General features: G+C 45.8%; 1 protein-coding gene across 1 annotated transcript in view; it reads right to left on the reverse strand.

The window, feature by feature from the left end:
• INPP5A (inositol polyphosphate-5-phosphatase A) overlaps positions 1–22840 on the reverse strand; it is a 221777-nt gene that overhangs the window by 47567 nt on the left and 151370 nt on the right. Inside the window, exon 9 of the mRNA XM_065638815.1 lies at positions 20849–20933. Within this exon, the coding sequence (XP_065494887.1) occupies positions 20849–20933 (85 nt within the window). The remainder of the gene's footprint in view (positions 1–20848; positions 20934–22840) is intronic.

Here is a 22840-nt window from a genome sequence, read left to right on the forward strand (position 1 = left end):
CTGAGACCCCCGGGTGCCCCTGAGATCCCTGGGTGCCCCTGAGATCCCGGGGTGCCCCTGAGACCCCCGGGTGCCCCTGAGACCCCCGGGTGCCCCTGAGATCCCGGGTACCCCTGAGATCCCCGGGTGCCCCTGAGACCCCCGGGTGCCCCTGAGATCCCGGGGTGCCCCTGAGACCCCCGGGTACCCCTGAGACCCCCGGGTACCCCTGAGATCCCAGGGTGCCCCTGAGACCCCCGGGTGCCCCTGAGACCCTGGGGTGCCCCTGAGACCCCTGGGTGCCCCTGAGACCCCCGGGTGCCCCTGAGATCCCAGGTGCCCCGAGACCCCCGGGTGCCCCTGCTGCCTCCCTCTGTGCCAACAGCCGGTGGCAATGATGGCTCTCTCCTTTAATTCTCTCCTTCAGAAGATAATCTGAATTAAGTCCAAAAGGCCTTTGCCACTGAGATTCTCTGAGATAACAGATCTTGAAGAAAGCGTCGAATGCCCAGCCTTACATTCTTGGAAAGAATGTGCCATTGCAGCTCTGTGCCGGGGACAGCCCCACCAGACCGCGGCTGCCGGCGGCCTCCGAGCATCTTCTCCCCGGGAACACACAGTCCTGAGAGCAGCTGAAACAAATCCCTCTTGGCACCTGTTACATGTTCACCAGAAATAAAATTCAACCTGTTTATTCAGTTGTAATCAGCATAACCTGACTCAGCTGCTTAGACATTGTGCTTAATTTATAAACCTCTGATGTTTAAATCTGACTTTCTTAATTCTGGCTAACTACCCTAAACATTTTTTTCTTCTGAAACCCAGCTGTTTGTTCAGTTAGCTGGTACTTTGCACATGACAATTCAATTCTAAAATTTTCACCAGTACTCATCAAATAGCAGAACATGAATTACTACTTGCTCACCTGCATAGATACAAAGAGAAAAAACAAGGGATAATATTTTCTCACACTCCTATTTTTTTCCCCACGGCATCTTCCCACACCCGATTTTGTCAAACTAACAAAGATACTTCATTAGACACTTGGTGCTGCCCTGGCATAAACACTTTCACAAACGTAACAATCCCCCATTTTGTAACTATTTCTCTTTTTCAATACTGGTGTTAAATGCACCTTAAAAAAAAAAAATCCTGTTAATTTCTCTTCCGCCACCCCTGGGTGTATCTCTTTCTAAGAATTCAAAAACCAAGACAGAACTCCTTTTCCATATTCACCTGCACGGTGAGTAGCTTCCAGTTTTCTCTACCTGACTCCTTCTGGTGAGGTTCCACATATTTTTGGATTCTTTGGTTTTATTTTCCTGACTATGATCTCCAAGTCTGAGTTCAGCTAAGCATCTACATCCTGATTCACAAATAACTCATTCTGAGATTTTGGCACCTGCATGCATCAGGAACACAGACCTTTGTAGGGCCTTGCAGGCAACGGTGAAGGTTTCTGGTAAGGGGTTCCCCAGCCCTCTTTTTAAGCTTGCAGTTTAAATTCACTTGCTGAATTTCAGTCGCATTTGGGACTTTGATTAGATAAACCCTACACCACTAGAAGATCTGGACCTCTGAAGCAGTCTGCTACAAAAACCTCTTCCCTGCTCCTGTCCATCTTCCTAGTCACTGAGCAGCCTCACTTGATGCCAAGTAGGGTCCTGGAGGAGTTTTCAAAACAACTCTTTACGTTTCTGTAATTACAGGAACAGGAACAGCCCCACTATTCCTACGGAAATCTTCTGTATGTATGTTGTCTTGTCCCATAATGTGTGAACCTCCTGAGATTTATTCAGATGTTCCTCAATTACCTCTCTTCCATTATTTTTTCTGGTTTGGCCAAGCAGCAATACCGGCTTGAAAATTCCCTGTTGGAAACCCCCAAAGCACTCACCCTTTTTCACTCCAGTTGACTAATCAGAGCACTGTAGGTATTGTTTCTGTTAAGCAAAGACTTTGATGAAACACACAGGATCTGTGATGTAAATCTGCTTCTGTAGAGAAATGTAAAATCCCCTGTTCCCTTGAATTCAGGAGGAATGAAATAAGAGGCAGCTTCTCTCCTTATAGCTAAGCTTGCTTTTATCTAACTTTTGGACTAAGAACCTTCTATTTCTTTTCATTTTAAAAGCAAAATAGCCCGTGCACCCCATCTGCTCCTGTGTGCCTTGCAATTGCCTTTGTTTTGAGCAGCAACATTTGCTGCTGTTGTGCTGGCGGTGTTTTTGTTTCTGGTATCTCCATAATGAATGGTTTCTCTCAGCTGTGAGAAATGAAACATGGCAGCAGGAACAAGAAGTAGCAAAAATTTAAGCCAACACCTGACAAAATTCTTTGGTGCTTTCTAAGGCACCTCCAGAGCTGGACGTGTTCCCGGCAACGGGGTGCGCGGCTGTACCGCCACCCGCAGCCGGCAGCGCCCGCGCCGACACCACCGCGACGGCAGCCCGGCCAGGGCTCTGTTCCACCAACCACCACTGCCAGGACGAGTGGATTTGAAGTTTGCCTTCTAAAGGAATGGGGGTTTTGTACCAAACGAATGGCATCACACAGCTCAAGATTGAGGCTTCGCCTCTGAAGAGTGTGAACCTTTGGCTTCCAGAAACTAGACTTAACACCAGCATCTGTGTAATACATGATGCACACCCAACACGCTGCTCAATAACATTTTTTACAGTTGACTTCTCTTAAGCTTATCCTCAGAAATGAAAATTGGAGCTGACTTTTAAAACATAGGCAATTCTGAAATCAAACCACTCATGTACCTCAAGTCTATGTGCCTTCAGACAGACACTGGCTACTGTTAATCGCCAAGCGAGAAATATAGAGAAGTACAAATCTTTTAATTTTTTTTTTCTTCCTACCATGCATGATAGCAAAAACAATTAGTCCCTTAAACAAAGAGAGAATTTGAGAGCTGGAAGAGGACAGTGACCTGCCCGAGTGCGTCCCGTGCTGCCTGCTCCTCAGGCCTGTGCTCCCGCTAAGCCCCAGCACGGCTGCGAGACGGATGAGCATCCTCCACCTCCCCAGATCGCCACCGGGTGCACATCCTCCACCTCCCCAGATCGCCACCGGGTGCACATCCTCCACCTCCCCGGATCACCACGGGGTGCACATCCTCCACCTCCCCGGATCACCACGGGGTGCACATCCTCCACCTCCCCGGATCACCACCGGGTGCACATCCTCCACCTCCCCGGATCACCACGGGGTGCACATCCTCCACCTCCCCGGATCACCACCGGGTGCACATCCTCCACCTCCCCGGATCACCACGGGGTGCACATCCTCCACCTCCCCGGATCACCACCGGGTGCACATCCTCCACCTCCCCGGATCACCACCGGGTGCACATCCTCCACCTCCCCGGATCACCACGGGGTGCACATCCTCCACCTCCCCGGATCACCACCGGGTGCACATCCTCCACCTCCCCGGATCACCACCGGGTGCACATCCTCCACCTCCCCGGATCACCACCGGGTGCACATCCTCCACCTCCCCGGATCACCACCGGGTGCACGGCAAAGTGCGAGAGATGTTAATGCTGCCCACCGCTTCCTGTCTACAAGAACATCCTTCCTCTAAGTTAACTTTAGTTTTTAAGGGAACAGATGAGACAGGAAAATAATTTCCAGTTCACTGTATCTGTTTTTTTGACCTGGATAAGCTGGGAATGTGAAATTCACTGTATTAATAACCAGAATGTGTTACGGTGAGACTAAAACTTGGGTGATCAGGTGACGCCTTTCCTGATGCAACACATGGACGATTTCCCTACTGTATTTTTCCCCTTTCTCTGTTTATCCAGCCTCCCCAGCTTGACTCTTTTTCACCCCGCCATATCTCATTCACTTCTCATTGACACACTCCCTGTCTGGTTCCACATCATTTGCTCCTTGATTCACTTTGGAAATGGAATATGAATCCAGCAACCTGTGAGTTCAAATAACCCCTTTTAGCCAGGTAAGCTCCAACAGCCCGAGCGCCAGGAGGCAGGACGGCCGCCCCGCGCCCCGTCCCAGCGCTGGCTGCGGCTGCGCCTTCACGCTGAAGATGCTGAGATGTTGCTCTGTGTGCCGAGATGCTTGGGCTTCTTCAACCAGATGCAAACCATCATGGAGTTCACCCATTTCCAGGAGCACTCACACACTAAAATAAATGCTTTTGAGATAAAACGAATGAAGGATACCTTTGTAAAACACCATGCAAGGCGTGGGCCCAAGGTTTACTATATTCTCCCTGATAAACGGTAAGACGGATTGACACATCAGTATGTGTACGACATAGACACCACACGCAATAAGAAGACTGGCAACACATGAAAAACAACTGTAGGGTGAAATAGTCAACGTGGTGAGCAAGAAATAGCGTGGCACGTTCTACTCACTGCCTGTCTTCACCACTCCTGCCGCAAGGTCGCTTTGCGTCCTCTTTGGTGTCGTTCCTGATGGTGTAAGAGTGAAGAGTTTGTGCATTACAGCAATATCCAGGGTTTCCTCCAGGACACCTCCTCCACCGAACGGGTCCAACGCTCAGCTGCTGATCACAACACGTTGCAACGCAGCCTCGCCCAGCTGGCGCGATCCGGCCGATCAGAGAGAGGAGGGTTTGCAGAACAGCACCTTCCCACCACTGGCTGGGGACCCCGGGGTTTAACCCAGCAACCACTGCCCATCCCTACCCCGTCTGACAGCGCCGGTGCCCCAGAGCCCCACCGAGACAGGACGGACGTTCTGCCAGAAATGCAGCTTCCTCCGCCCTCCCGCTCGGTGCATCAACGATCCCTCTGCAGGGGACAGGGCCCGGCTGGGCAAACAACCAGAAAGCACATTCTACAGAGCTTCTGAAACACGGACGAAATGTTCTCCTTAAAGCAAACCAGAATTCAAACATGCTGAGAAATACAGACAGCTCCTAATCATGCAGAGAGAGGCAAAATGCAAGTTCAGAAGTGTTAATGCAACATCCGTTTAAAACTAACAGCTGCGGACTGGTTAGCGAAGTGCTGTTCTTTCTGCTGTATCTTTATGTGCTGTTAAATTCATTTGTCACTTGATCGAAAGCCAACAGGCTACAAATCTCCCAAGCCCCTCTGGCGCTGAATGGTGACAGCGGTATTCTGTTCCGCCATCAGAAAACGTTTGTGCACGTCTCTGTCCGCAGCCATACACGCTACTTTAACTCATCTGCCTCCCCATTCTCCGCAGCCCAGGAGGACAAATTGCTCGCTGCGGGTCCCTTTCAGAGGCAGAACGGCGCGCAAAGAATCGTGACTGAGCAGAAACACAAGAAACAGGCACATAAAAATTCATCACTTTGGCCTCCTGACCTCTCGCCACTGGGTTTGGCAAACCCCATCTCAAAAAGTAGCACCAAGGGAGAGCTAAGCAGAGCGGCTGAGTGAAATTACTGACAAAAAATATCTTGGACACAGGAAAACCCCACCAGATGCTGCATTGTCTTTGCAGAGAAGTGGTGCTGAAAAAGGGGGTGATCTACCACATGGCATATTGGGTGGAATAAGTAGTGCCATTGTTTCAGAGCAGCTCTGTCACTTTACTGACTGCAATACAAAGAGGTGTAAAGCAAGATTTAATCCTGACTTTTTAGTCAGCAGATTAAAACCAATCATGCCAGATGTCCACAAGACTGTTTAACATACAGAAAGCTTTTTCATACTCTACAAAAAAGTGAACGCGGTAATAACTTCTTTATTTCCTCTAGAGAGGCCTTGTTCACTCACTTTTAGTCGGAAAAAAGGGAGATGTTGTAATGGATTTTAAGATGTGCTATTAATTTTTACTCTGGTCTTTGCTCTTTTCCCTTTTGAGACAAAGCTAAACAAAGTAAATTCTTTTACCCATCCAAAAAAACCTGCTGGTATAAAAAAGCTGTGATTTCAAAAAGAAGATGACCAGAAATGGAGATGACCAGCAGTATTCACAACAGAAGTTAGAATTCCTCTCCGTAACACCCAATGCGATGCAAGACACGAAAGTATGGTTATCAGCTTGCTGATAAACCAACACGCAGCCGTTCTCCAGAACTGGGGAGCGCGGCCCCGGCGCCGCGGGACCGGCGGCCCCGGCACGTGAGGGCGAACCGCTCACGTTCCGGTGTAAAGACACTCGGTGCTCCTAGTTAAACTCACCTACACAACTGTTAAAAACTTTGCCAAGTTTGCTTCATCTGCTGTTTTCTTCTTTTTCTAAACAAATTAGTATCTAAAGATATTACCACGAAGCATATAAATTCAATAATTACTGTACTTTTAAAACATGTTTAATATTTTTTCTGTTATATTACAAAAGTGCAAAAAAAACCTGCTTACTAGTGTCCCCCTCAAATTTCCATAGCAAAAAATGTTGCTAAATTCAACAAACCCTAGAATGTACATTTAGTTTCTCAAATTAATTTGTCAATCATTTATGCATTTAAGAAAAAGAATTGTCTTAATCTTTGGAAAAAAGCTATACACAAAAGCACATTCCCTTAAAATTCCAGTATTAGACTGATTTCTATCAGATATGTCATTTAATAACTTGGAAGGTATACGGCAGCAAGATAACGCTTTGCTTGGTTTCCCTTATCTATAAGCTGCTTACGCAAAAAAGTACAACTTACACATCTCATTTGTTTTGTTGTCCCGCACTTGAACAGAATCCTGATCATGAGCTCCTAAAAGAAAAGTAACCATCTGATCGACTCAGTCATCTAAACCAGTACTACTGAAACCATTTTCCTCATTTTCTATCTAGTCAATACCTAAATGAAAGCAGTTGAGATCATATGATACACGAACTAGCAAGACATTGCTTTAGTTATACTGTGTTAAGGACAGACAGGGCTTTTTACTGGCTTTTTAGTACTTCCAGGGAAATACATGTAACTCGCTGCTGTGTTAAAGCAGATGCGAGAAGATGCTCTATTAAACCATCAAGATCAGTTGTATGTGTAACTGCACACGTTCCTCCGGCCACCAACTGAATTATTCTGCATCCTTTAGAACTAGGGTGTCATTTCTGGAACTCAGACACAAAATGATCAGTATGTTTTGGCTGATTGTGGTTCACGGCATTATAAACCACAGCCACAGTTACAAGCCTAGCAGCACGCTCTCTTCCTGGAAAACGTATTTCATTAAGTTAATTAAGCTGCACTACTTGTCTTTCTATCGTGACCATCCTTACTGTACTCTTTGCAGGCCTCGTATCATACTGGTAATTTTTGCCACCTTCCCTATGTTTCCCTTTTCCCCAGCGCACGAGGATGACTGAGCGGTCAGCACACTTGCTTTAAATCTGCTGGCATCGCATCCTCACGCTGACGAGCCACGGGCAGGCACCAGAGCGAAGATGATGGTATTTTCTCTCTAACGAAGCCCAACTGGCGACTCTCAAGCTACGCAAGAGGAATAGGTCAACTAAGCGTAATTGGACTAAGAGATTTCTGCCAGTTAAACGCTTATTTCACCACCACTTATTCAACTTTGGAATTTGCACAATTTTACAATTGTCATCCTACTCCCTTCTTCTGAATTTCTTCAAGCAAGTCTTGTGGGTGGCCCTCAAGATACATTTTACCAATTTTTCATGCCCATCCCTCGAAATGTGACCCTGCTCCTGTGCTTTTATCTCTCTGACAACTTCACACAGGAAAACATGCAGCCCCTCTGATAGCATGAAATCGGAAACAATAGCCCCTGGAAACAAAAGGGAGCAGGGAGGCAGGATACAGTCCAGGTCCGGGCTGATTTTAGGCACAAACAGATGTTCATAGGACCCGATACCCTGAGCAAGCTGAAAGGAAAAGCTTGTAAAAGAAATGGACCTTAAAAACAATGTATTGAAGAGCTTTAAATAAAAGCAAAGGGAAAGCAATATGGCTTTCAATGATAAATCTCAGCAAAGAAAACCGAAGTGGCACCATGAATTTCAATGACGCATTTTTCTTATTCAATGAACTCTACAGCTCATTTTGAAATCTACAAATTGCTGAAATCTCAACCGAGTTTACGAGTCTCCCATAGCCATTAAAAGGTTACAATACACGCATTTCTCGTTTCTTGTAACTAATCACCATAGCTGGGAACACCCAGTGAAGTCCTGAAATATCGGCTAATGCTATTATTTTAAAAGCTGCTTATAGCTCAACAAAGAGGAATATGCTGAAAGAATCTTGATTGGAAAAAATCTCAGACTAGCCGTTGGAACAAATTATGTTCAATCTCCTTCCCTTTTCATGTGCACTATTTCAGGCTCAAAAAGCCCCACGTAAAGAATCTATGAGGTGCTGTCCTGAATCGGACCCGGGTTCTGTTTCACAAAAGCCAATATGCACCATTTACAAACGAAACAAAGTGTAGAATCACTTCTCTGACTCAAGTTTCTGCTTTTGTGATTAAAACTCTCTTCCTCTTTCTTGAAGAGCCTGCCATCCAAAAGGCCCTGTGCCATGCTCCAATGCACAAAATACATGTATTCATTACAGGAGAAAAAAAACCCCTGAAAATTTGGCACAAAGGCGGGTGCATAGCTTAAGTCCCGCTAGGACAGCCCTCACTTGAACTCTGCACATTTGCAGAGATTTTACCTACTGATTGTCTCTATCAGGAATATAGTGGATAACTAAAAGAAATGTTGTTTGTGGTTAGGTGCAGATGTAATGTGTTAATTATTAGCATCAAAGAGATGCATATGGTAAGGAAAAAAAGGAAGTGGTATCTTCCTTCACCAGCACAAAACTGTAGGGATAATTTTAATGAAAAGAAGATGGGAGAGAGAAGGTATCTAAGTCTGCTTAGGGAGCTTTAAGAAACTACTCGTCAAAGCCCGAGCCACAAGCGCCCATGCACGCGCCCAGTCTCATCACACATCCCCAGACCACGACGCTGCACCCGCTTCCCTCTGAACTCAGGCAAATGGCAGCTCTTCTATGAAACGGACCTGCAGAAACACATTATTAGCTCTTGGTAAGACACGGGACATTCCTCAGTTCCTCTGGCAGTCGTTCCAAGAAGCTCTTATTATTCACTCTTGTGGCTAATTTCTCATGCATAATTATTCATTTGAAATTGTCTGTTAGCAGCATCTAAATTATTTGGACAGGAAAGGCACAGGAACATTACTACGAACACAGCAGCCTTCTAACTGCAAAAACTCCCGGGAAACCCTCTCTGAACTGCTGGCCAGGGCTGTTCCAAGGCAGACTGAGCGGAGGTCTAAGGAAGCCTGGCTCGGCAAACCTGGTACTATTGCCTGGGAAAGTAACTCCTCTGTGGCATCCAGACCTGGCGCAGGGTCTTGGTAAAACGACAGTGCCTCACCCTCCTCTCATGCCACATCATGCTTCTTCAGTACACGGAGCACAGATGTTTGACGGATTTCAATGCACCTACTCTGCAACCACACGTAAAATCAACTTTGCAATTTAAAAAAAATATACGTAAAGACACATTCCTGCCACGGGGCCCAGCAGTGCCACGGGACCGGGGCTGAGCTGTTGGCCGCCCACACTCCTGCTGTCCCCACCGCTCCTGCCACGGCCGGCCGACCGCGGCGCTCACCGGCGCCTTCTGCAGCATCCCACACACCCCGGGCTCTTCTAAACCAACATTAGAGACTGTTTGCTGCAGATGGACAATTTACATTGGCCAGGCCTGCCAGTTAAATTCCTCCTCCCTTACTAACAGACTATTGTATGTGTCATAATCTTCATGTGATGGGCATTTTCTGTTTCTTTTAGCACGCAGAGCAGAAATAGATATACAAGACCTCTAATATTTCTGAAACACCATTTTCAGTTTTATTAAGTGTATGAAATAAAAGATATAATTTTTTTTCTCCTACTTTCTAAAAGGAAACCTGGTCAGATACAGGAAAATATTGATCCTGCTCTAAACGTCTAATAGTGAGCACAGCAAATGACTCTCCTGACTAAAGGAAAGAAAACGAAACGACAGAGCAATGCAGGAACAACAAAACTGCTGGAGTGATGGTCCAGGAGAAACCCAACTCCAACTGACCAAACCGCCCTTTTCTGCAGAACCCCCATCTCCCGGCTGCTCGTTTTCTGGATGAACGTTAATAACGTAGTTATTACTTGTATGCTGCAGTACTGATCCACGTGTAGCAATTTCATTTCAGAACCATAACAACTAAGCAACTGGTATGATTTGCACTAACTGTAACATGTTTTACTCCATAAAAGACATCCTTTAACTTCTTGGAACTATATTCAATGTACAGGAAATTCAGCCGCCAGTATTAAAGGATTTTAAAATTACCATTACAAACCCACAATAAATTAGCACACAGAGCTGCTCAGTTTAAATACTGGAACATTACAGGCTTCGATGCAAGTTTTACTTAGTTTTAGGGAAATTATCAAAGGTGGGAACAACGTTAATGGTAACAGCCTACACATAGCCTTCGATATCTTCCCAGTGCATGCTATGGCTGAAAAAAATCCGTGCAAGTTACCGGCAAAACATCAAGTGAAACAGCCAACTGTATAGAAATCCTTGGCAAAAAAGTCTCTTTCATTTCAATGGTCACAGGTTTTCAACCAGAAATTCTGACAGCAAAGGGGTCAACACAAGGTATTTGCTAAAGCACATACAATATGCAGTAACAGGCAAGCGTGACTTCTGCAGAGTCTAACTACAATAGAATTACAGCCTTTATTTTGCCTATCTCTACTTTTATTGTTTGTCATTGTTTCTTAGAGTTATTCTGCTGTCAATATTTGAAGAACAGAATCCAGTCCTGATATTGATTTTCTAAAGACTCAGAATCACTGGCTTCATAACGCACATATTTTAAGGCAAGCGCATGCAAAAGGTGGAGGTGAAGCCACCTATTGAATTAGATCAATACAAGACACCAGACTGGCAATTACGATCTGGTGTTCATTTTCTGTAATGTAAATGTCTGGTAAACAGAAGAAAACCAAACTTCCATCGCACTTTGGCAATCTGTAATTTAAATCTCGTACACTCTTGATCTGCGGCCTGCTGAAGTTCAGCTGTTGTCTCTCAGCATTTAGCACATGCCTGACTTCACCCCGCGGGCCCTGCGACACCCGCAGGCTCACAGCGAAGGGCAGCGAAGCCGCGGCAGCTTCAGTCTGGAGATGTTTCCCGGGGGAGCTCAGGGGCTGTGCTGCAGCGAATCACGACTCAAAACACGCCAACAGCAGCGAGGAGGAAATAAGGGATCCATACCAAAGTCCATCCCCACCCAGGTTAAGTTTGTGCCTCTGCAAACTTAATGACAATACTACAGTTACACTGTGTTCAGCTGAAAACATGTAAAGAATTAAAACTAGTTTAACTTTCAGGGAAGCATCAGAGCTATATGAATAAAACTAGTCTAGAAATAGCATTTTGGCAGCACAAAGTGATCCCCACAGAGTTCATTCGGTGCGTGCGTTTCTCCACTGTCTATGGCAGCAAGGTGTGCCGAGCGCCACGCCAAGGCTGGCTGGAAGACAAGGACAGGAGCTCGACGTCGGTGCCACAAACGGTGCTGTAACCCACTGCGGCCCTCTGGAGCCCGGAGACCAAACCAGCGTTTCCTGTCTGAGGGACGTCCAGCGGCACCGCTGCCGAGGGCTGGGCAGCACATGATGGAAATATTCCTGTAGCCACTTAGCACCGAGCCCTGCGCAGCTGCTAAGAAGCCACGCTGCACTAAGAGCTCAGGAAGATGTTTTTCCTCCAGGAAGCTCATTTTCCCCTTTTCTGGCAAGAAAGGAGGAGAGGCTGAGCTCGGCGCTTCCCGGGCAGCCTGTGCCTGCGGGGCGCGCTCAGGGTGAGCCCCACACCCCGCGGCTCCGCGTGCACCTCCAGTAAAGCCCAGCCCTTCTAGGGTTGTTTTGCACGCTGGAGGAACAGTGTCCAAGGAGCACACGGGGGCCCGCCCGTCGTTCACTTTTGTGTGCTACTCCATGGGACTCCCGAGTGCCATACGGAGGCCGAACTCAGAAGCTGCTCCTACCTGGATGCCATTTCATGTACACATTTTTTTCCAACCTCATTAGAAAGTGCTATTTAACTGTTAGCGCCTATTTATCCCACTGAAAAGGCAAGTTACAAAAGTGTTTGGAAAGTCAGCCACAAAGCAGCGGTGCTCTAACTACCCAGGGGTGTGTAAAACAAAAACCCAAGGAAACAACAGAAGGCAGCAGAAGCCAGATGAGGGATCCTGCTGCCTTCGCAGAGATGTCCACGCGGGTAATATACCTTGTTCTTCAGAGGAAGACTCCATAAAGAAGTATTATAATTTTCAAGGATTTTACTGGCATACTCTTCACTCATTAAAGGAAAAAAATATCTATTCTATGATTGTTGAGAATAACACCACACTGTATAGGTCAAAAATTGACTGACATCACTCTGGACAAGCATTATTGAGCCACACAAAGAAGCTGTTGTGCCTTTAAGCTTATGGTACATTGCAATGCAGTCAATGAAAAGCCACTATTATGAGGGGATGTTTATGTCAGTATCTGAAACAAATCTTCTTTTTACTAGGATAATACTGTCTTAAATTGTTAACTGTTGATCAGATAAACAACATGTGATAAAGATCCTATAATCTCTTTTCATAAAATTTGCTTTAACCCTTTAATGGCTTTACACATTAAATGATTACACATTATTGAGCCCTGTGAAAGTTTATAATAGCTGTAAATAACATCCTAACAGAGTTCTTGCATAGGCAGTAATGCAAAAACTCAGGATTGGATTTTAAATAACGTAGAGATTAGATGCTAGCTTTTTCACAATAGATAACGTATCAGTCACTACCAGGAACCCACAGCCTGCCCTCTTCCCACTCTTCACTAACAAAGCCTTTTGGGCTTTGTGTGAGAAGAAACTTTATGTCCACGGTCAGACTGCAGATTTAAGAGATGTTCTATGCAGCACGGGACATAGAGAACCTCTGTGACGATGTGTTAGAGACCGAGGCGATGCCATCTCAGAGACGCAGCGTGCACGAGGGGTGCTCCTGGAGCGCTGCCCCCCTCGGGCTGCGCGAGGAACAGGGGAGTGGTCCCACCACTACCACTTCAGGCCCTTGACCTTTTCAGCAGGTAGCTGAAATAAATGGCCTTTGGGTAAGGGGAACATTTAAAGTAACGTACCCATTTCCCCTCCTATGCCTCGCGAGACATAAAGCTTAAAATAAAGCAATTAACCACATACTGATTACCCGAATCTAGTGACAAGAAGACACAGGCAATGTTTATGAAGTCGGTACATGTGGGTCAGGAGTCCGTCCTTCAAACCCCATCTCACGGTAATCCCCGCTGTGCTCTCCACATCTGGATTTGCCCCTTGGACAGGCGTGATGATGGCCATTAGGTGGGACAGATCTACATTCTGGCTGCCTAACGTGGGGCCATCAGTCAATGACAAGCAGGAGCACCTCAGCTACTTACCAGTGGAGTCAGTAAACACCTTTTTTTACCCTAAAACTCAGAAGGAAAGCTCTTCCTCTCTACCAGAGGAGGACACTGGGTATGAGTTTCCAGCAGAGCAGCTCTCCAGCCCCCGAAGGGCACAGAGCCGCGCTGTGGTGTGACGACGGACGGAGCGATGCTGTCCCGCAGCTCACAACGTGGAACCACAGAACCACAGCAACCCGCTGTCCTGGGAGAGGTGCCGCGGTAGCTGAGCCCCTGTGAGCGCCGCGGCAGCAACGGCTTTTGCTCAGAAGGTTCCTGTACCGTTGTTACACACCGACACCCGAGCCATATGGACCTAAAGATTTTTATCTGCCACTGCACAGCAGTTTAGATAAGGTGGCCTTAGCTATAAAGCAAACAGAAGTGATCAAGATTTGAATTACAGGGCAAACAATTTAATTCAAGAGCAAACTAGTGTCTCTACACAAAGGTGTTTGCTGCCTGATTAATACAAATGACCTGGCACAAACAAGCTTTATATATTTGAGGCATTGCAATTTGCCCATTTTCCATAAGTACTACTCCATTTATCACTAGTCAGTGGTAAGGAGGTGCCACTGGAAACCTCATAGTAATGGCACGGTTCTTCCACCAACAGTGTCCAATCTAAATAAAAATAAGGTTTTCCTATTTTCACAAAATATTGATCTTGGTTCCTCTGTGTACTTTTCCCCCACTTTTGAGAATAACTATTGTCAGGTAAAAATCTCTTAAATGGATTTTTAAAAATGTTTTAACATAGCTGCACACATACCCAGAGATTTTGTGTAGTCGGTTCATCAGCTCTCACTATATTTCTGACTCCAACTCAAGAATAAAAGATGTAATTGCAACAGGAGTTCCTGTGTGTTGTACAGAGGCAGATATGATCCCATTCCTTCATTTTCAGACGGATACAAAATTCTTCTCAATTTTGTTTTTGGTAAGCAAGCAAAATACCATTCTATACTACAGGGTGTATTTTTGAAGAGACTCCTTCTAGACTTCCACTTATGACAATGAAAATATGTATACACATGCTTTTGCTATACTGGTGCAAATATGCAGAGTGTAAGCTCTTTCTTCCCTCTTATTTTATACCATCAATGGGTGCCTTTCAAATACTAGTGCATAATTTGTCCATACATGTTAACATTCTGCATCATGGTAACAACCAGGAACAAACTGAAATGCAAAAAGAATGCAATTTTTGTCCAGGTATGTCTATTTCTTCTAAAATGACGTAATTCTTAAGATGGAGAAAAAGATATTTTATAGCATCTACTCAGGTGATATTTTGCCTCAGTGAAGGTGATGAGTTTCTATACTAGATATAAGCAGAAAAAAAGTAACAGGTAGCTTTAGTTAAATGCCTATTACAGACTTTCACGGTGCATTACAAGACTGCATTTAATTATTCAAATTACACCTGCTTTTACAAAAATAATTTTCAAGTCAGGGTATCATTAATGGTTATATTGTTTTTTCTAGCTACAGTCTCTGCAATATGATGAGCCCTCTCGCCCTGACTCGAGCCAACCAATGGCCGACACACGTGCAGACGAGCGTGTGCGAAGCGCTCCCTGCACCCGGCCACACGCTCCACGTGTTACAGCTGCAAAACCTTGGGACTGTCAAAAGGTCTGGCAAACAAATCTCGGGATCTGTTTCTTAATGAGTACGTCATCAAGAAGAAATTAACCTGTAACCCTGTTAGACAGATGGGAACGGCAGAAGATGAGCCACGGAGGGGCAGCTGCACGTCAGGAAAAGGTTCTTCACCCAGCGGTGCTGGACGCTGAACAGGCTCCCAGGGAGGTGTCCCGGCCCCAGCCTGACTGTTCAAGAGGAGACTGGACAGCGTCCTCAGACACGCGGTGTGACCTGCGGGGTGTCCTGTGCAGGGACAGGAGCTGGGACTGATGATCCTGTGGGTCCTTCCAGCTCAGGACGTGCTGTGACTGTGAGACGAGCACTGCTCAGCCTGGGGAGGCTGCAGCGCCCACCTGGGATCTGCCATCAGCACCTTATTAACTGGGGCCGTTGTCAAGACAATTTTTCTATGTGCATTTGAATAAGCTGTCGGCCTCTTGAGCCAGCCAGCCGAGGAGAGTTGCAAGGCCTCCCCTCAGACCCTTCGGCTGCTGTCAGGAGCACCACTCCTCGTGCCGGCAGGTAACCACGAGCCCCAGATGAAGGGTGCGTGCTCCAGGAGCCTCCTCCTGCCCCCGGCCCTCCCTGTCACTTGGGGTGTGACACCAACCTGACCTGGGGACATCCAGAAACAGATTGTCCTCAGAAGCCCCCATGGGGCACCCTGAGAGGGAGCCATCCCCGGTGCTGCCCGTCACCGCCGTGCCCCTGAGCGCCGGCCGGCCGGCGTGGCAGCGGCAGCTCGGCCGGGCTGTGCGGGGACGGGCGCTGCTGTCACCGCTGTCACCCGCTGCCGGTGCCGCTGTCACCCGCTGCCAGCTGAGCCGCCCAGCTGCCGCGCAGGGCATCAGACACGCACTCCGAACAATCACGGCGGCACAGCCCAGCTTATAGACTGCATTATTAATTAAACGACGCTCAGCCCTATTAGAAAGCACAAGATATTTGTATTTAATTTGTGTACCTTTTAATTACGGCCCAGGCAGTGCCAAATTTGATCAACATATCATCTTTTCTGTTCTGCTCTGTAACCGCGTTTGTATTAATTTGCATCTGAACCAGGAGGAGCTGCCGAGCTCCGCTGGGAACGCCGTTCTTTGACCAGTGTCACCTCCCTGGCGGTGCTGCGCGGGACCTCCGCCTGCCCACAACAGCGTCACCTCGTCCTGCAGCCGCAGATTAAAGCCGCTTCACGACCACTCGCTCCTAGACCCTGCGGGCCCCAGAGGAGGCGGCCAGAGAACAATTCATTCACTCATCTCTCGCCTAATCCATGATGGAAGTAGAAACAATTGCATCATTTAATTTACTATTGTAATGAGGATATGGCTCATTGGCCCCTCGTTGTTTTGAAGATGGATTTAATTAACCTCCTATGAATCTTGCCAATAAGCGTGGCAGCAGCAGTATGGAATGGGAGATGTCAAAAGACTCAGCTGCGGAGATGGGTAATCAGTGTTTCTCAGGCTCTGCTGAGAGGACTCACGACTGCAGAGTTGTGGCCCCAGCAGAAAGCTGAGGAACACACCGAGTTAATACGCTACGGACTTACCTCTGGGAATCCCAGCTCAGGTTTGACTTAGACTACCGAGAATAAGAGACATAATTGAATAATTCCTAATAGCCACATATATCTTTAATGCAGAAGCCATTTGCAATCACTGGAAAATAAATAATTGCAATTAACTACACTGTTAAGTAAATATACAGTCCCTTGGGGAAGCAATCTGCACGCTTTCATACGTCTGGCTACAATATGAAACTCATCACAATGTCTATGAGAGTAATTTATAATGAACATTTAGCAGGTGCCTCAGATGGGTTGCTGCAATTTACATTCATTAATAAAACTGTCCTTATTAGACCTGAAGTTTTATGCATTTTCATTTAATAAATCTTTATTACATTTTCTTTTTGCACAGGATTTTGTTTTCAACATTTCCTAGAATCAGTTTAGCTTGTAAATGAAGTTAAAATCTTTATGAAACAAAGTTATTTACAATGAACTATCTGAGACGATAAAACCAATCCAGGATCTTCTGCGTATTTCTAACTGGAACGAAAACATGATCTGAAGCTTGTAAGCTATTAAGAATAATTTATTCCATGATACGCAGTTTTATCTCAGAAGTAAAGCGATGTCATTTTTAGTTGATAAGGATGGCTTAATACCACTTCGCTGAAGGAAGAAAGGAACCCAATTACAGTTTTAAACTATCAGCCACTATGGAGCAAAAGAAAACATTCATTGAAGAGCATGAGAAAGAAAGAACAATTCCTGTCATATGTGTAAAAAAGGGCTCTTTTGCATGACCTCTAGTGCTGTATTAGACGTTTCCTTCCTAACTGTTTAAAGATTTAACAGGACAGAACGAGGTTTCGATAGTCCTGGTTCAGTCAAGACTTAGTCAAGCTTTAATTAATTTTCTACTTTTGTACAAAGAGGTCTGATGGAGGCAGCATTTCCAGACCTGCGCCTCTGTTATTTGTCAGTGACACAAGAGGGGCTTGTTTTTCTCACTTACCACAATTAACTCTTATTCAAGGCAGCAATCAGCCAAAAGACACATTCCTCATCTCAGAAATATATAAGGTCTTTGGATTTTTTTTGGTTTTTTTTCATCTGGGAGTCAGATTTTGCGTGGCTTAGGAGCAAAACTGCAATGTTCAAATGCTGTGTGCAAAATGGCACTACTGTTGATCTAAGAGGAATTAACCAGCTTCAGTTCTTGCGGAAGAGGAAAGACAGAAGATCAGACTTACAAGCATTGATGTAGGCCCAGAGTAGGTACAAATAGGTTTCTTAGCTGTTGCACCAGTGTTTCCAACCCTTCCAACTATATTCAACAACTCATCATTACAGAGCAGTAAGGTTTGAGATCAGCCTAAAAACATGCACAAATCACGTGAAAAATGTGTATTTCTTGCTATGTGCATATTCACTATCTACTCTGGCATCACACAGTAGATGATGAAATGTATACAAGACATGAGTTTCACCTCTTGCAGATTTTGCCTCTCTAAGAAGAATAAACTAATTATATACATACACACCAATTAAGGTTGCCATAAAATGTTCAATAAATAATATGTTAATGATTTATTGACTATTAATTATGAATTAATAAGCACAACACTTCTGGCATCTGATTTGCCCTTCAGTGTCTGGGCTCCGCATTTGAAACAGCTCTCAGGTTCTCCCTTCCAGTGGTTAAAGTGATAAATCTTTTAGAAATATACTTCATTCTTTGTGTTTAGTATAAGCAGTGTTTCCAAAACACATGTACTGCTGGCAGCATCTTAGTGTCCAAGTGTTCAGCACATTGTGGTCTCAAGAGGGAATTCAAAAGGTCAAGAAGAAGAGAAGAGATAAATTTAGCAAAGTAGACAATGATGACAGGTCAATGGATTAACCCTTAAAATTCCTGGTATTAACGACACTACTGAACAGCGGAAAGAACGGTGAACATCAGTTTGCACAGGCGGGCGTTTAGTGCTGAAGGGAGCGGGATGTTTTCTGCAGCACGAGGTTCCCACACGAGCGCAGGTGACGCTGGGGCCGGCAGGACCCTCACACAAGGAACCGCGCTTGGCCACTTTGTCCCTGCTCTGCCACTGCCGGTCCTGCACGGCTTCGGTCGCCACGCTGCCCTCCGCCAGCCCGGCAAAATCGGCACCCTTGAGAAACACCATTATAAACCGCTTTGTGAAGGGATTTGGGGTGGGACCTTAGATATCTCATAACCACCAAACCACCAGGTCCCCCTGGAGCAGCTGCTGTAACTCTGCCCGGCCAGCGCTGTGCCGTCGCCACCGACTCACCCGCGGCGGGTGCGTGTTACGGTGCCGCCAAAGCCACGCTGCCTGCACCGCCACCTGCGTACGGAACCGCCCCAGACAACCACCTCTTAAAGCTGGTGGATCTTCCCACACAGCCATTCATAAACTGTACCCAGTGCAGAAGGCTACAAAACAACATGACTTTAACTGCACATACTTAAATTACAAGTGGAAGTTTCTAGATCAATTTTAATTATGCTTAATTAATTTTGCAATGTACCTGGGTGAAGTTCTGGTTAATGGGGTATGCTACTGCTCAAAAAAGCAACAGAAAATATGTACTATTCTAATGCTTTTTACACTCACGCATGTATACACTTCACCTAGGAAGAACAGGTAAATTAATTTGATACATCTTCAAATTACACCTTGTGTGCTCATATGCAACAACATTAACTGACCTTGGTAAAGCATTCATAAGATGAAAAGTACTGTGTCAGGACTAAGAATCACCTGCACTCGCACCACCTGTTGTGCGGGTCACTCATGCACCATCGGTGGTCAGCGACATTCTCTTTTTAGAAATGGATCACTTTGAAGCTCACAGATAGAAACGTAGCAATCTTAATCTATCGGTAATAAAGAAAGGATCCCGTGCAGTTTCAATGCTGCAGACTGCCAGGCACTTGGTGAATTAGGAAAAACTTGCAGTGCCCTTCATCAGCACTGGGTGTAGGAGATAGTTCTGCAGCACAACCGATAGAGGTGTTCTCAGACAGGAGCATTCTCAATAATACTACTGCACCACGAGTGAATAAAAAACAAACCGGCATATTTCAAACCCAAGTAATCTGTAAACATTGACGATAATTATGGGAACTGCAGGACAGCAGAGCGGAATTCAGCCCGAAACACGCGCAGTATGAAGCTGCATGTTCTGCATCAGTGACTTGAACTTCGTTTCAATTATGCTTTAAGTTTGTTGGTTAAATGATCGTAATGTACAATGGATTCCAAGAAGGAAGTTATTAGCTACACACTCCTGTTTTTCAACAGACGAAGCACGGCCCATCATGCGAGGAAGGAGAACTGCATGGCACCCGTGTGAGGGCACCCAGCCTCCCACACACAGGCCACTTACCTCCCAGGGCTTCATTTACAAAGTAAAAGCTTTTGGGGTAGAAAACGCATGCCTACCCTCAAGGACACCAAAAAGACACCACAGTGTCTCTGAGAATTAAAGCGGGAAAACCATGAGATTAAATTGGTATTCAACCTGGATATTATTTCTGACCTGTGTTACCCGGAGCCAAGCTTTAGCAGTAAAGTCAAGGTGATCTCAACTCGTGATGAAAAAGGTTTACCACATTCCTTTTGGCTTTGTACGAATCTTCTGGTCACCATTACACACCGAGATGCTAGTGCCACAAAGGTCTGCGCAAATATCTGCTTGTATTTTTAAAGCGGAGAATTCTACCACAGAAATTTAGGAAATTTCTCTCTTTTTCCCCCACAGAATACAAATATAAACACTACTTGCGGTAAGTGACTGTGAGAGCCACCGTGAGCCAGAAACACGCGGCAAAAGCCACAAGCGCACAGCAGGAAGGCGGAGTCCTGTGCTGGAGCCCGCCGAGCTCGGACAGGATCCGCACGCCCGCCGGAGGAGGCTGCGAGGGGACCCACGCGTCCTCCCACACGCGGCGGCGCGAGCGGGGCCACGGGCGCTGCGGCCGGCACCTCGCGCGCCGCGGATCGGGAATGCAGCTCGTCAGCTCTGCTTTCAATTGCCTCAGCACGTGCACAACGGGGATTTTAGTTACCCGTCAGATGTTCCTGGTAAAGCGTTCTAAGCCAAGTCTGATGTCAATTCTAAGATTAGTTCATTAAGTCACTTTTAGCTTCTCCACAGGAAAAAATATTTGAAAAATAAACACTGATGGAGTACACGACAGCAGGAAAGTAGAAGTCCTACCTCTACTACTGCTTTGGCATCCAGTCTGAAGTTGAAATCTCCAAAGACAAAATATGAAACTTTCTCAAACCGCTGATCTATAATTCTGGAAAACAAAACAAAACAAACCTGTCATTCAGCTTTACATATATGTGAGCATGCAGAAATACACATATCAGAATCAACAATCTCAGAAATAATTATTGGAACAATCAAAACTATCAGTTTATGCTGGAAAAATATACCAACCATGTTTTTGTGCTGATTTTTTTTTGCTTAAGCAATTCTGTCTCTGACCTCAGTAAAATAATGCATTTATTTTCTCCTCTCTGCCTGAAACCGAAATTCAGAGAGAGCAAGTTTTCAGCAGTTAGTACAAATAACGCAGAACCAGCATTAGGGCACCGCAGACACCTGGAGGGCATCGCAGAGGTCCCCACACCTCGGACGGCTGAAGTGTGCGAAGGCTTTGGGCTGGGCCGCTGGGAACCCCAGACGAGCGGTGAGTTCGGAAGCCGCCACCTTCAACCGCTTGTGAGCTCGTGTGTGCCAGACCGCGACGGCAGCCCGGCGCCTGCGAGTGCACCGAGCGCTACGGGAGCGCGGGCGGGTTAGCGCTGAGCGTTCTTCACCACGGCTGACGCAGACGCGTCTGTGGGGCTTTTCCCCCTCGGTTACAGTTCTCTTTTTTGTTTAAAGCAGATTTTTATCGAGGTCGTAGTTAATACCTGAAAGGTGATCTTTCCAGATGTGGAGTAAAGATTGACTTTTTTCTCAAGCCTTTGCTCAGTATTAAACAGGGAGACAAGGCATTACTGTTCATCTTTCAAATCTTGTATTATTAAACATTGTTATTATATTATTAGCTTATCTATTATTAACAACAATTGTCTGGCGCTCCTGACAATGCGCGCTTTCACGTGCTTCCAGAGATCTCGGCACCTGGAAATCCACTGATCCACAATTTCAAACCAGGAATCAATACAATTAATTTCCTATCAGTAGCTGAGGCGGCTCTGAAATACCTGAAATGCAGTTGCCGCAGCTACAGAGACAATGCACGGACAAAACACACAGAAAACGGGAATGGTGTGCTGGACGTACAACGTATAAGAAACGAGGAACGAATGTAGGCAATACACTGTGCATATTATGGGAACATACAAATACGTAAGCGTCATGATGCCAGAAGCCCCCGCGGACCCCAGGCAGGGCCCGTACAGACACGTAAAGGGCTACACAGCAATGCAGGGTGAAGAGCTTTCCTGAACAGTCCTCCGTGCACGGGGGCATTCCTTTCGCATGGCTTTAAAAGTTGCAATACGCTACATCCATTTAGACTTTTCAAAGCTATAAAGAAAGATACAACATAGGATTTACAGTGAGATACCGCTTCTCCTCTTAAGAACATCTCACATTTTTAGTCAACAGCAATCTGTTACGTACAGAATAGTATTGTATGAAAAATTAACGTGCACTGGACCTAAGGCAGTGATCATTTGAAGCAAAATCTCTTGTGAAGACTTATCCTTTTCTGGTATGAAAATCTCCAAGTCCTCCATTGAGCTGACAAATGACGGCAGGTACTGTTAATAAATACCGTCTGGTGTCAGCTCCCAGCAAGCACCGAGGAAAACCTGTCACTCCTGACCTGCACACAACATTAGTTTGATTAGTGCCCTCGTGGCACATTAAAGCAAAATGAGAACTTAAAAGTTAAACCATTTACATTACCACAATTTGCTAACACTATCATCGCAAAATCTGATGTGCAACTTTGCCATAAGAAAAACTGATTTTGCTTTGCCAACTTTCCTGATTCATATCCCAGTTTTGGCTTTGCTCGTTGCCATTTACTCCTGACAAAGAAATGACAGATGTTGCAGGAATGACATCAAGGTCTAGAGAAGGCCTCTTAAAACAAATTGATATTAGCAGAACGATGCCTGTGATTGTATTATGCAAAGACAGATTCTCCAAATAAACAGACTGTTCCAAAAATAGCCAGTTAAA

The sequence above is a fragment of the Caloenas nicobarica genome, chromosome 7, assembly GCF_036013445.1.
Source record: "Caloenas nicobarica isolate bCalNic1 chromosome 7, bCalNic1.hap1, whole genome shotgun sequence".
NCBI classification, from domain to species: domain Eukaryota; kingdom Metazoa; phylum Chordata; class Aves; order Columbiformes; family Columbidae; genus Caloenas; species Caloenas nicobarica.